The 15733-nt window shown below is 34.4% G+C and overlaps 1 protein-coding gene across 1 annotated transcript; it reads left to right on the top strand.

The window, feature by feature from the left end:
• Positions 1-1048: 1048 nt before the first annotated feature.
• On the top strand, positions 1049-2464 carry LOC128228125 (uncharacterized). The gene has a single exon (XM_052939248.1). It carries the CDS (start codon positions 1049-1051, stop codon positions 2462-2464), a length of 1416 nt encoding a protein of 471 aa, XP_052795208.1.
• Positions 2465-15733: the final 13269 nt, after the last annotated feature.

A 15733-nucleotide genomic window follows, 5' to 3' on the forward strand; every position in this document is an offset into this window, starting at 1 on the left:
TGCAGTTGCCATAGTTCTTTCTATTTTCGCTTTACGTACATCTTGTAAAAATTATTACGCAAAACTTTAAACAGATCTTTTCTATTATATACCGAATGATATTCAGCGAAAAAGAAACATTTAAGCTTTGTTACTTACATTTATAAGTTAACTGTTTACATCCTAATCGAAACTGCTTTGTATCCTTAGTAAAAATCTCTCAAACAAAATAAAACCAACAAGAAAACAAATATCAACAAGTACTTATGTTATATTAAGTAAAATAACTTCAAACAAATATAATTTCATTCCACGTATGACTTCGCAATGTAATACTGGTTAACCAGGTATCTTATTTCGCTCCACATCTCCCGATATGTGAAGTGTCTTACAGACAGACAAGGTACTTTATATTTCCAATGAAAGCCCGTCCTTATCAGCGCCATCGTATTCTCCTTTCGAATCGTCTCCCCTAGCACAATTAGCACGATATATTGGAAAACTTTTGTTACAAATAGTGGCTTTACTTCCAACATAATAGAATAAAATGAAACAAACATTAACACAGTTTTCTTTTGTTCCAAAACAAGTGCGCATTGATGACACTAAGCAGTAACCAACTTTAAACTTTTTTGCTCTTTTAAGCTTTTAATTATTCAAAATTAATACACACACATGTATAACAAACCTAAGTTTTGAGTGATTAACCTTGAACTTTATACTAAATAATGCATTTATGGAAAATATTAATTTCTGATAAAAAGATTGTAACTATGTATTTCATAGCAAAACATATTAAATGATTGGTTAATGCTAACAGATTTACAGTGATTTACTATCGTCCCATAGGGTAGAAATACTGTGGTTTCTGCACCTTTTTTCAATTTAATCTCGGTATCCTTAAAAACCCCATAGTTATTGACATTTATTTATCATTTTCGGTAAAAATAAAAAAATTGTATTAATTGTGGTAAATCTATTTTGGGAGTAAGAATGCATCTTTAAAGATTTGACCGATAAAGAAACATCAATACATGTTAACCTGCTGATTAATTATATATATGAATCCATGGGTAGTCAGAGTAGGCTTGAATCTATGGGAAGTCAGGATAGGTTTGAATCCATGGGTAGTCAGGGTAGGCTTGAATCTATGAGTTGTCAGGGTAGGCTTGAATATATGAGTTGTCAGGATAGGCTTGAATCCATGCGTAGTCAGTATAGGCTTGAATCCATGGGTAGTCAGGGTAGGCTTGAATCTATGAGTTGTCAGGGTAGGCTTGAATCTATGAGTTGTCAGGGTAGGCTTGAATCTATGAGTTGTCAGGGTAGGCTTGAATCTATGAGTTGTCAGGGTAGACTTGAATCTATTGGAAGTCAGGGTTGGCTTGAATCCATGAGTAGTCAGGATAGGCTTGAATCCATGGGTAGTCAGAGTAGGCTTGAATCTATGGGAAGTCAGGATAGGCTTGAATCTATGGGAAGTCAGGATAGGCTTGAATCCATGGGTAGTCAGGATAGGCTTGAATCTATGAGTTGTCAGGGTAGGCTTGAATCTATGAGTTGTCAGGATAGGCTTGAATCCATGATTAGTCAGGATAGGCTTGAATCCATGGGTAGTCAGAGTAGGCTTGAATCTATGGGAAGTCAGGATAGGCTTGAATCTATGGGAAGTCAGGATAGGCTTGAATCCATGGGTAGTCAGGATAGGCTTGAATCTATGAGTTGTCAGGGTAGGCTTGAATCTATGAGTTGTCAGGGTAGGCTTGAATCTATGAGTTGTCAGGATAGGCTTGAATCTATGAGTTGTCAGGGTAGGAATGAATCTATGAGTTGTCAGGGTAGGCTTGAATCTATGAGTTGTCAGGGTAGGCTTGAATCTATGAGTTGTCAGGATAGGCTTGAATCCATGGGTAGTCAGGATAGGCTTGAATCCATGGGTAGTCAGGGTAGGCTTGAATCTATGAGTTGTCAGGGTAGGCTTGAATCCATGGGTAGTCAGGATAGGCTTGAATCCATGTGTAGTCAGGGTAGGCTTGAATCTATGAGTTGTCAGGGTAGGCTTGAATCTATGAGTTGTCAGGGTAGGCTTGAATCCATGGGTAGTCAGGGTAGGCATGAATCTATGGGTAGTCAGGGTAGGCTTGAATATATGAGTTGTCAGGATAGGCTTGAATCCATGCGTAGTCAGTATAGGCTTGAATCCATGGGTAGTCAGGGTAGGCTTGAATCTATGAGTTGTCAGGGTAGGCTTGAATCTATGAGTTGTCAGGGTAGACTTGAATCTATTGGAAGTCAGGGTTGGCTTGAATCCATGAGTAGTCAGGGTAGGCTTGATTCCATAGGTAGTCAGGGTAGGCTTGAATCTATAAGTTGTCAGGGTAGGTTTGAATCTATGGATAGTCAGGGTAGGCTTGAATTTATGGCTAGTAAGGGTAGGCTTGAATCTATGGGAGGTCAGGGTAATCTTGAATCTTTTGGTATGTAAGGTGGGCTTGAATCTATGAGTAATCAGGGTAGGCTTGAATCAATGGGTAGTCAGGGTAGGATTGAATCTTTGGGTAGTTAGGGTTGGCTTGAATCCATGGATAGTCAGGGTAGGCTGAATATATGGGAGGTCAGGGTAGGCTTGAATCTTTTGGTATGCAGGGTAGGCATGAATCTATTGGTATGCAGGGTAGGCTAGAATCTATGAGTAGTCAGGGTAAGATTGAATCTATGGGAAGTCAGGGTTGGCTTGAATCTATGGGTAGTCAGGTTAGGCTTGAATCTATGGGTAGTCAGGGTAGGCTTGAATCTATGGGTAGTCATGGTAGGCTTGAATCTATGGGTAGTCAGGGTAGGCTTGAACCTATGGGTAGTCAGGGTAGGCTTGATTCCATGGGTAGTCAGGGTGGGCTTGATTTATGGGTATTAAGGGTAGGCTTGAATCTATAGTAGTCAGGGTAGGCTTGATACTGTAGGTAGTCAGGGTAGGCTTGATTTATGGGTAGTCAGGGTATGCTTGAATCCATGGGTAGTCAAGTTAGGCTTGAATCCCTTTGTTGTCAGCGTAGGCTTGAATCTATGTGTAGTCAGGGTAGGCTTAAATCTATGTGTAGTCATAGTAGGCTTTAATCTATGTGTAGTCATGGTAGGCTTGAATCTATGGGAGGTCAGGGTAGGCTTGAATCTATTGGTAGTCAGGGTAGGCTTGAATCTATGAGTAGTCAGGGTAGGATTGAATCTATGGAAAGTCAGGGTTGGCTTGAATCTATGGGTAGTCAGGGTAGGCTTGAATGTATTGGTAGTGAGGGTAGGCTTGAAATTATGGGTAGTCAGGGTAGGCTTGAGGTCGGGATGATCCTATCTTACACGAGCGGCTATGGTAAATGCTTTTCTCCTACCTCAGTTAAATAAAATTAAGTAAAAATGTATTTTTTTTGCTGGAACTCTTGTGTGCTTAGTGAAAATAATTGCGTATGGATATGCGGGGTTGTCATGGATATGCGCGCAGTGATTCAGATTACGTTAATAGTCAAATCGGTCTTCAAATAGTGCTAAGGGTAATGAAGCATTTTTTCTTGAAAGGTGTGTGAAAACTGTTTTATGGTGACATTTGTAGCTAGAAATAATCAATTATCGTTCAAAATATTGCCACAAGACAAGGTTTTTATGATGTTACAGACGACAGTCTTCAACAAGGGAGATAATTACAATGTGGCCACCATTAAAGAGGAGTTCCATACGGGCATTTTATCTTCGCCCATGGTTAAATTATTGGATCTACTTATATGAGGTGGGAGAAATACTTTATCCTTTGATCTCATTTGTTTTCATGGATTCCTGAGATATTGAACACTATTAGTTTTGTGTGAAAAAGCTTATTTAAAGGTTTGCAAAGCATTTAAAAAATATAATTTATTTAACGTTCTGCATGATTTACATGTAGTCTGTATTAAATACTGCCGCCTAGTAATCAGTTTAAGAGGTCCAAAAATATTGCACTCGGGCAAACAGCCATATTCCTTCACGATTGGCCTCCACAAAGTAGATCTAGAAATTTGTATAAATATTTTGAATATAAATTTACATAACGGAAGGAACGATAACATTGTTCTCATGATACGTCTTGTGACTAAACAATAGTATTTCAGACATGGTTGCATATATGAAAGTCTTTACTTTAGTATCAATACGGAATGTTTAAGTGTTTATTTTAGAAATAAGGTGAAACATATTGCAATCTTATACTGACACATATTAAAGGATATAAACTGAGATTTTGTTTACGCAAGCAGGTTTAACTCAATTCGAAAAAGCATTTTCTGGAAATGAAGGCTTTTATTTTGTGTCCGAGTCCTGCTTACTTTGAATTGGAAAGCGAGAGCATGCATATATTTCTAAGCAGGAACAAATAACAAATGGACACTTTCACTATTTGAAATAGTAATATATCAATTTTATTTGACTGACATATGTTTATTAACGACCGAAAAGCATGTTATAAAAAAAAAACCACTTGATGTGTTGGTGATACAAAATATTTTTCAATTTGTTTTTGGTTACATTATTACAAAAATGAACCAGAAGGATATAGTTTTAAAATAAAGGCCATCAATTCCTGAGTAATGGTCACCCTTTGATATCAGATCGCTGCACGCTATATTAATTATATTTTAAGTTTAATTGCTCGATTAAGGTAAATGAATTATATCCTATACTCTAAGTTTGTTTTCGAATTTAAGATTTACATAGCAAACAGCATTGTTAGGAATTCGCATTACATGCTAGTTCTATTTTGTATTGGTATAATCAAATCACCTTGATATAGCCTCTTTTACTCGACCCAGTAGGTCATGTAACTCCAAAAGAAAACTCGTTTTGGGGCAATGTGTATGATTTCTGTCACAAAAGACAACATCGCTTCAAAATGTTCGCCATTCTTGGGTCGTCACAATATGACGTAAAAGAACATTTTTTGAAGCAAATAGAGCTACGTGAAAGATTACAGGGACATATTTGTAAAACCTGTGAACAAATACTGGCTTTACTGCTGACAATTTATCGTCTTCTGAGAAAAGGGTTGTTGACTTGGCATTGACGCCATCAAAAAGTAATCAATGCTCTTTTCTTGGTTTTATTTTTCCTGGAAGAAATGTTGATGCTGATTAAAACATATTAACGAGCATAGTTCGCAAAATGCAGATCTCCTTTGAGGCGGCGAGTAAATGTAAAACTAAATTTAAACTTAAACATTTTTAGGCAACATAAACACCTTAGAAATTATTCAGACACAATTACCCATTAAAGTACGTTAGAAATGATGATATAAAAAAATGAAATAAAAGTCAAACCTAACTGAATTGTTTGACATAAACTCGTATGATTATTAAATGATATTTTTTATTGGATACATTTAACCAAAATTAAATTACAAGTTATAAATATCCTACGAACACAACATTCAATTCATCCAAAATACATGTGAATAAAATATGCAAATAAGGGCATACCAGATTTTTTTAAAACATACTGGCCTTAGAAGTTCAACTGTTATATATCATAAATTCATAGTATATTATATTCAAATTACAAATCTATACATTCAAGTTGAATAAATATAATGCGTATATATACAATTTATTGGACGTAAATATGTACATCAACCCCGTCACTTCCCGATTCGTCCCGACTATCCGCCCATAAATCAAACCTGTCCTTTGCGGTTTTTCTGTAGCTTTTCGCATAAATATTAGTCCTTGATAAACACACCTAGATGTCTATATAGTATTTATGCACTGTGTTGTTTGTGTAGTGTGTGCTGTTGTTCCATGTCTCTTGTTTGTGTTTTTTGTTTTTGTGTTCTATGTCTTTGGCGTTTACACAGTGTCATTAAACGGGGTTTATATTAAAATTTTGGCTACTGAGCTTGTTTCTGTATTTTTTTCATATACATATTAGTCCCAGTCATTCATTTATACACTCATCCCGTACCTTCCCGTCTCCGCCCAAGCCATTCACCCATACGTTTACTTTAAGTCTTAGAACGCGAAACGAACATAGGTACTTAGTGTTGGGATTATTGTAAACCTTTGCAGTCTCAAATTTTTTATTGAATAAGATTACGACTGCGTGCTACTTAATGCACACAAAATATTCTAAGATTTTATTCATTCTTCATGGTTTTCCGAACTGTACACGAAAGTTTCCAAGAAAACAGCTCTCACTTTAATTGAGTAGCGAGTAATAACATTTTTGCGACAGACATTAAATTGGTCGGAAAGGAAAGCCCTACAATGCTTGACCTAGAAAGTATGCATAAATGTCAGTACCAGATTCGTATGTGGCAGGGCCTAAGCTCCTTATCACAATAGCAAGCTCAGTTTTTTTATACTTGTTCTTTCCTGTGCACCGTTTCTCTTTTTAAAAGTTTTGAAACTTTTAAACAGAATTATATGAATGCGAATCATTATCATTTTATTTTTAATGAAATCAAGATTTTTGTAAAAGGAATGTGTTTAGATCAAATATTAATATTCTTAAGTGTGTTACATCTAAGACGCGTTTTTGGAATGATTAGTTACCAGAATCTCATCCTCTTGCATGACACTTTGCCTCATTTGAATAGGATATCTCAACCGTAAGTTTTACGCTGCTTAAAGTTGAACTGAATCATAATGTTAAGTTCTTAATGTTATCCATTGTTTCTACTAGACACCTTCAAGTTGTAAATACGAAACGCGAATTTCAGTTCTACGCGCTGTCGTTTTTACGGAATCTTGGCTCTGTTCTGCACATTTTATGGTTGCTAGATGAATCAATGCCCTTGAAATGAGTCGACACTTTGTTGTCTTCCTTTGTTTTAAGTGCGCATGTCAAGCGAGTACCACAATGCACCGTACAATTTAATACAATGCATTGCGTTAATTTCCCGGAAATGTTTGATATTTCTTGGTCTCTGATATCATCAACATATTTATATACGAATTAAACCCTACAAAATCTACGAAGTCTATTTGAATGGCGATACAAATTCTCTGATATGAAGTTAGTTTGTATCATTGCGATAATCATAACGGTGTCACTTACCTTGGATGAAAATAAGTCATGTTGAAGTAGTCCTTGGCGTGTTACACCACTTTTGGAGACCGTCAATGACAGACAGTCAGTGGCACAACTGTTATAGACTGTTATAGCGGTTATAAAATGAAGGCGATCTTTATTTTTTTTTTGATCGGGAACATACGTAAGGTTATGGGCAAATATATGCGATGAATTACCTAACAGTATTTGTATTGAAACGCTGTTTACGCAGAAACGGGATTTCACAGAAAGCTATTTATCACTGGTGGCGATGTGAAATGATTACCTTTTTGGTCCACGAGGTGAAACCTATTGCGATCTTGTACTAATACAGAAACTGGATACAAAATACACAAAATTAACCCACCGGCGAAAAGAACATGGTTTAAGTTGTTTTTCGGTTGTTCCATTAAGACACAGAATCTGTACAAATTACTTTTAACAAATTCTTTGTCAATTGTAATTCTTTAATGATCGTGACATATGCCTTGTATAGCATCTACATGTACCTTGGTATCATCAAAAGAAAATAGGATGTTACTGTCAGAGACCAGTCTGTTTTGCTTGAAGACAGGTCGATTTCCAGGTAATGATGAGGACCACGCTAATTTGTTGACAGATTTTGAGGCGTGGTTGGGGTAAAAGAAATATCAGTAAATCTGTAAAATGTTTTGTGAATTTTCGGGAAGCTATTATTACGTATTACAACGACAAACAGTTCAAAATACATTTGAAAGATGATATAACATTCTTTTTATGTTGTTTAACAGTTGTTTTCGTCTGTAATTAGTTTGGTATGAAAGCAAATGTTCGAACATTCAGCTTCAACTTTGAAATAAAAAAGGGATAATCATTTTTCTTTTGTATCATACCTCTAGATTTTAAACATTTTATTTGCCAACATTTTCTGTTTCAAAGTGAAGTGTTCTGTTTCGAACAAGGGGAAGTAACTACAATGGATTTTAAAAGTAGTTCTGAAGTTGATATTTTTACTCCTTGTATTGCAGTGAAATATAAGAATGATATTTTCACACTATTGTTATTTCACATAAAAATCCATATTTCATCGAAAAGTATTGAAGAATAAGCATATATTAAGCACTTTTGTGAGTGGTATTACTCCATATGCTTTGTCTTTTCATTTCTCAACTCACACAATTTTCCTTTTAAAAAAAAAAAAAAAAATCTTGTAAATCAAATGAAAAAGTAAAAAGACAAGAAAAAACAAGCTTGTCAGCTTTGAGGCGATCGGTGTATTGGTCTTTTTGTATCTTTGTGTTACTTGATCAATCATTTCTGAATTTTTTTAAGGCAATCGTAGAGTAAGTCTCAACTTAATGGAGTCGAGCTCTCGTTTTCGCTAACCTTTTTAAAAGCCAGAAATTGATATACCTTATAAATGTTCTTTTCTATTTGTGTAAATACATTCTGAAAGGGAGATCTTTGTCTATGTGCATCTTACCGCTGCATCAGAAACGTTCATTATAGTGTTTAAATCAATACCATTGAAAGCATAGTGTTTTAACTGCTGGCTATGTAATTTACAACCAAAAATTAGAGCATGATAGGCAAAATGTATCTTAAAAAAGGCTCTTGCAGCGGTCACTAAAAAGATATATTACTTTATATATGTGTCACATTTTACATAAACGATGTTGTTGACGCTGTTACAGACAAGGTGTTCCATAAACTCTTTATTTATGTTAAAAAACTAAAGACAAGATCAAGTCGAACACTCCAAGATCAGTTTTTTGTTTGTTTCCTATCATGTAAAGGTGGTTTTGTCTTCAAAAACTATTTCTTGTCATAAACTCTATTTATTGTTCGTTGAAAAACATTATCTTTAGTTTGCACTAAATTACTAGCGGATGAATTTAGCGACTTTTATCTTGACATTGGCTCGTGCAATGCTTAAATATATATATAGTTTTTATTGCTTCTGAACAATTAATATCATCGGAAGACTAATATTCAACCAGCGTACGTGTTTTTTCTTAAGAGTTTGTTCTAAAAGGATTCTATTTTTGCGTGTAGACTTGCGGTCCCATCAATGAAATTCAACATTGCTTCCGGATTTTTATTCAAGTAAATGGCTCATAACGGCTGCAATAAATGACGATCAAATGTGTTCATGTCATATCCACACCTGATGGCAAACACATTAATATGCAATAACAAATTATATCAATGGATACGTTCTGAAAAAAAATAGGTCAAAATGTTATGCACCAGACAAACATAAGTAACCAACTTTAAATATTTCAATTGCAATGCTTTATTTGTTATCAGATCAATGTATATTTTTTTATAGAGGAACAGGGCTATTGTTTTTGTTATTTAAACAAATTCACATATTTGCATTTTACTGATGCTTAGTTCCTTTTTCAAACAGTTCAAGTTCCGATACAATTTTCATTGATTTTAACTCCTCTTTATGGTGATCATATATCTGATATTACTTTTGCCTTTTGGGACCCTTTCAAATAGCCCTTTTTAGTAATATATACATTGCACCACACAAGAAATGAATTTCTCGATAACAATTCGAAGTACATTTAAGACAATAAATATTTAAACATTGAATTACTATCAAAACTCTTTTTTTTCTTTTTGTTTTTCATATTTTGTATCTTTAAATGGGTATCTTTCAGAAAGAAAACATACGGTCGTTTATTGCATTTTTTAAGGTAAATAGCAATTCAACATGATAAATGAAAGAAATCTTAAAGATAAGAAAATTTGATGAAATGATTTTACAAAACACAAAATAACGATGATTCTTACTCAAAAAAGGAACACTATATAAACATAGAAATCTTAATGTCTAAGATTATAACTGTCAGCACGATGTCTTCTTATAAAAGCGAAATATTAGATCCATTGAATAACTAGATATTGCAGGGGAAAAAAGAAAAGAATACATACGAAAAACAATATTTTTTCCGCATAAAGTTTAAGCTGTCGATAAAAATCGTTATAAAATATTATGGTTTTCATTTTTGTGAAAGTATGAAACAGGCGTCTCTTAACATAATTTTAGAATGTATAGTGTGCTTACATGTTTCAATCGTCTTTCACTAATCATATATGATTTATATATTGGAAATCCAATTTAAAGCTGCACTCTCACAGATTAAACGTTTTGACAAGTTTATTTAGTCTTGGAACGAGCCAATTTATGCGAAAATGCATGGACACCAGTGAGACTGTTGACAAACTATCAGATCACAGATTTTCATATTTAAGTTAAAAAAATAATGTTTTCGCGTCATTACGCTTTCAGCCATAAAACGTTAATTTTCGAACGGAAATATGAACATCTTCGATCTGATCTTTTATCAGCAGTTTTATATCACTTGTTTGCAGATATTAACGCAAAAACTTGCTTATTCCAAGACAAAAAATAAAAAAGTTTTCAAAACGGTAAATCTGTGAGAATGCAGCTTTTAGCTAAAAGCGTATTGAAATCGTTATAGTCTCCACCGTACACCATTTATCTTTTTTGTGGGCTTTCATTGGGGAGATGATTGGTTCACTCAAGAAACTACAATAGGCAGGGACGGAACGTCTTTTAATTGGCTCTGTAAGGTATTAGCCCTGTCAGAAACCGGCACTATCAAACTTGTAAAGATTGATAACCATGAATTAAAACATACATCATTTCGTTTCATTAGGCCATCATTTTTTAATTAAATAATTTACAAACCCGCCGACCCTAATTTCTGTGAAAATGAAATAAAAATAAAAGAGATCATGTTATGTTTTATTTTCAATTCATCTGCCGACCTTGTAAATTAGGAGCAAAAGAGAGAAAAAAATCGTCACACAATTTTTCCCCGAATCAATTATTTCCCTTTGTCGTAAGGCATTCGGACCCCACTCGGCTTCTTCCGAGCTTGCCGGTAACGGCCGAGTTGTTACGACGTGTTTTCGCTCGTCAAGGGAGATCACTCTATCAACTTTTTTATCTGTCTGCAACATGGCGGCAGTATCATTTCTTTTTGTATAAAAACTGTTTTAAATCGCAGGGAAGAAACTTGTATCAAATTAATCGATCTGCAGATTATATTATCGCAATTCGTAGCAGATTTTCTAGCTGACAAGGATGTCCAAGTAGATCGGGCAGCTGATGATGACGCGGCAACTGCGATCAACACCGAATTCTGGGTATTGAAAGAATTTCTATTTGGGTATGCATCAACATGATATCAGTTTTAAACAAAAAATAATCCAGAATTAAGAAAATACAAATATAAATTTGTTATTAGTTTTGTTGAAGAATAGTCCAGAATTAACATATTTTCACCACGCTGTAGTTGAGATGCCACTGCTATAAATGTTGGCCTAATAATCGGGCTAATGTCACGCATCTATATGATTTACCCCATTTAATGTATGACACGTTCGTACATGGACAATTTTATTTGACAAAGAGTGCCAAATTATCGGTTTGCAATGAAGTAAACATTGTAAAGAAAAGTGCACCTGGTGCATAGCTACAACATTGAGCGTTTAGGGATACTTGTTTATTCTTTTGACATTTAGAATGACATATTTCTTATATTATTATACATGTTTATGAAATAATTGTAATGCTAACTTTTCCAATCTAAGCCAAAGTGAAACATTTTGCTATCTGCAGAGAGAGTGGCAAGCAGCGTGTGGTTTACAAGGCCAAAAAGCTTTCCGGGTACTGGAAGAACTTGTGTATGCATGCGGAGATCCATTATTTCACGCTGGTGTCTACCATAATACAAGCATTGTTAAGGAGGAAATCAACTGTAATTCTTAGATGGAGGCTGCATATTATGCAGGTAATATTATTTTTTAAAATGTTGCAATATGTATTAGTCCTAGCAAATACAGAAGTAAGCAGAGCAGAAAGAAGCAATTGTGGAAATGTATCAAACTTATGACAGGACTGTCTGTATCCGGCAAGCAGACCAGCTATATTCAAACATGTTTATATGCTTAGCCTTTTTATCATTAAATATTAATTAATATATTATATGGTGATACTGCCTGCTTTATTATGTTAACACAAAACATCTAACATTTCCAGGAAAAACGATGCAGTTTGACGATGTTTGCTTCCAATGTGGGGACACAGAGCTGGCTGATAACGAAAACCTCAAACGCGTGATAGAGGAGTTGGGCATAGTTCGTCAGATTTGCCAGACCTGTCTTGAGCAAGGAAAACCAGTGAAGACCAGGAATGCAGTGATAAAAAAGAAGGGGATATGAACGCAATTGGGTTGGTCAAAGTACGCGTGGAGTCCTTCGGACTCCACACAGATTGACCAACCCAATTGCGTTCATACCCCGATAATGACATCAACCCCGCAATTCATTCCTTAAATAAAAAAAAGTTTAAAGCAAATACACTATATTTTGAGTTCTATGCTTAAACGAGTTAATATATAATGTTAATCAAAACTGTGCAGCAGCATCAATAGCGTCAGAAGAATTAGTAGCAGCTAGTAGTAAACAGTTTTATTCTTTGTTTACAAGAAGATCTTACTTATTATCCATGTATTACAGTCATTGCTAAAATTGTTGGATGAATCGTAATCAATTGACAGCCCTTCCGTAGTGTTTTCATATTTTAAATGAACATTTCTGAAAAAAACACACTCGAGTTTCCAAATATTACTTTGTAAAATTTCCAATATTGACCTACTAAAAGCTGGAAATAGCTTCCGGTACTAAAATTAGCAAAATTCGGCACTGGCCGAGTACGTCAAATATTCGTCAAGATACTTTACGGATACCCGGTTTATCAGAGTTGTATTATATATGTTACACATTAAATGTATCACTGTTCCGTGTTTGATTGTATTGCAGATACGTTATACATTAAATGAATTACTGTTCCATGTGTAATTGTATTGCAGATAAAATCGGATCCCATATCATAGATTTACTTGGGGTTTACCTATAAGTTTATTATAATTTGTTATATTATTAAGTTTTCTCAAGTTAATGAATACTTCGGGATTGTTGAGATAGAAGTGAGAATGTGCACACAAACTGGTTAACACCCCTCCCAGTAGATTTACACTTTACTGCCCGTTCCAAGGCGGTACCTAACAAACCTTTATAAACACTCAAATAATATGTGTAGTGTGTTGTTTGTAGTGTTTTGTGCTGTTGTTCTATGTTTCTGGTTTCGTGATTGTTTGTTTTTGCTTTCTTTGTCTTTGGCGTTGAACTCTGCGCCAATAAACGGGGTCCATGCTTAAGCTTCTGACTACTGTTACAAATTGTAGTACACACAATTGGGAATGGATGAAAACGAATAGAGCAAATGTTAATTGGAATTGAAAATCAGGTATGCTTTCTATTTTTTTTACTGGCAAATCCTTGTTCAAATTGTCCACCATCTTTCGATCACTATTATTCCGATGAATTTGTCAAAATTATTTTATCTCCTTGGTTCATATCGTATACTACTACTGCTACTGCTGCTGCTGTTGCTAATGCTGCTACTATTACTACAATTAAGTCAATGTGATGCCGAACAAGCCTGATTTCAAATTTCGTGATGTAGTCACATGACATATTCAATTTAATATGACGATGCCACATCTACAATTACTGATGGCGAGAACACCAGACCCAATCATAGGTGTGGTTGGTTTCTAACAGCATCCGGATTAAGTTTGCAAATCCGGAATTTTTGCAAACTTATTTTTTTTATTTTTCACCCAATGTTTTTTATTTTTGTATTTTTAAAATGTGTTAGGTAATACTAATAAGAGATTTTTTTTGTTTCCTGAAATTTAATTTAGAAATATGTTTTTTTGGTATTTAAAGTCAACTTTTCCAATGGGAGTCCCATTGGAAAATGGCCTTCCCATTGGAAAAATGGTTTTTCCAATTGGAAAATCAGCCCAACATTTTTTGTTGGAAAATTCTCACACATTTTCAAAAAAGGAATTAGTGATTAATAACAATCATTATCATTAATGGTTATAATGTTATCTAGAAAAAGTGCGTTTATAGTACTTTTTATCATTTTTTGTAAAAAAAAAATCCCGTCGACCATTTTTTCCAATTGGATATTTCCCACAATTCAATATGGGAAAAGTCAGGAAATTGGAAAACTCCAATTGGAACATTGTCCCATTGGAATCTTCCAATTGGTAACATTGGCAATGGGCTTAATCCAATTGGAGGTTCTGGCAATAAATTTTAATGGGAAAATATTTCAACTTTCCTAAATCTCTTAAAAGAACACCTATTTATTTATTTAGGAATATATTTGAAGTTTTGTTTTATTGTTTACCTGTGTCCTGACATTGTATCCATCCAATTCCAAGCTAATACTTCTGTGCTGATATCTTAGCGATAAGATTTAAGCATCTTTTAATGAATTTGAATGCAATAAATCATATCAAAAATTACCTGAAGTATTCTTACTCAACCAGTGACACAAATTCCATTTTTTAAATATCTTTACACTAGTTTCATCTCCTCAGACGCCATTTTTAATCGATTAAGTTGTGGTTACAAACGACTAAGAACTTATTCATTTTTTCAAAGCTATACTCACTTTTACGCTTGAAAATGTTATTTCGGTTGTCAGTACCTTTACACAGAAAATGTACCATTTTCTTGATTTTTAATGAAGATGTAATTAATTGATGGAAATCCATATGAAATGTTTTACCTAAGATAATAGTTTATTTCATACACACTGTTCTGCAGGGGAGCAGGACCTTTCAACCCCAAGAGGCTTTTTAACCCTTCTAAAAAAGAACACTTTTCAGTTTTCAACCCTTAGACTTTTAAACCCCTATTTCAAAGACTTTTCAACCCCTACCTGTTTGGACTTTTTAACTCCTATAACAAAGACTTTTCAACCCCTAGTTGAATTATTTTAATAACCATATTAAAGACTTTTTAACTCCTAAACCAAAGACTTTCCAACCCCTATTATTTGGTTTTGAGCTGGTCCAAGCTAAACACCATTAAAAATGCTGCAAGGCATTTTAGAATGTTAACATGCATCATGTGCCAATGCCTTCCTCAAACAGTAATACTAGTATATGTTTTAGAAAAAAATATCGAACTGTACAAACATGTAAGGCTGGTGAATTTTGCATTACAAAATAAACGCTATTGGTAATTAATGCCTTGTTGTCACTTTACTACATACCCGGTAGTAGTATATAAGCCAGTCATCCTACAAGATAGCAGTGAAGCAAAAATACACATATGATGATTACTTGTAAATCATCTTGTATATGTGGAAAAAATGAACTTGTTATCTAGCTGATTGTAAAAACACTTTGTCATTCTTAAAGGGACTCGTAATTCATTGGCACCAAATAATCATTTTCCAGGTAATGTGTCTGAAATAATTAGTTAACTCTTTGATACTGAAATTGCAGAACAAAATACAATGAAAGTATGAAAATAAAGTCTTGTTTTAATCAGGGGTGAACCTACGCTTTTTACGTCATGGACAAATAAATAGCATAACCACTCAGCAAAAGGGACTCATACATAATTTATGGATATTTTGATCATGCATACCTTGGAAGCAACACCTTTTATTTCGTATTTAAAACAAATTTGCTAAAGAACCACATTTTACAAACTACGAGCTATAACTTATACAATAAACTCATACCTGGTTGAGCATTTTTGATGTAGAAATGAGGCACCCAAAATGCCAACAAGTACA

The sequence above is a fragment of the Mya arenaria genome, chromosome 1 (assembly GCF_026914265.1).
Source record: "Mya arenaria isolate MELC-2E11 chromosome 1, ASM2691426v1".
NCBI lineage: Eukaryota > Metazoa > Mollusca > Bivalvia > Myida > Myidae > Mya > Mya arenaria.

Bases quoted from the DNA above. Each gene is read 5' to 3' on its own strand.
- LOC128228125 (XM_052939248.1), top strand. From the start codon at position 1,049: ATGGGTAGTCAGAGTAGGCTTGAATCTATGGGAAGTCAGGATAGGTTT.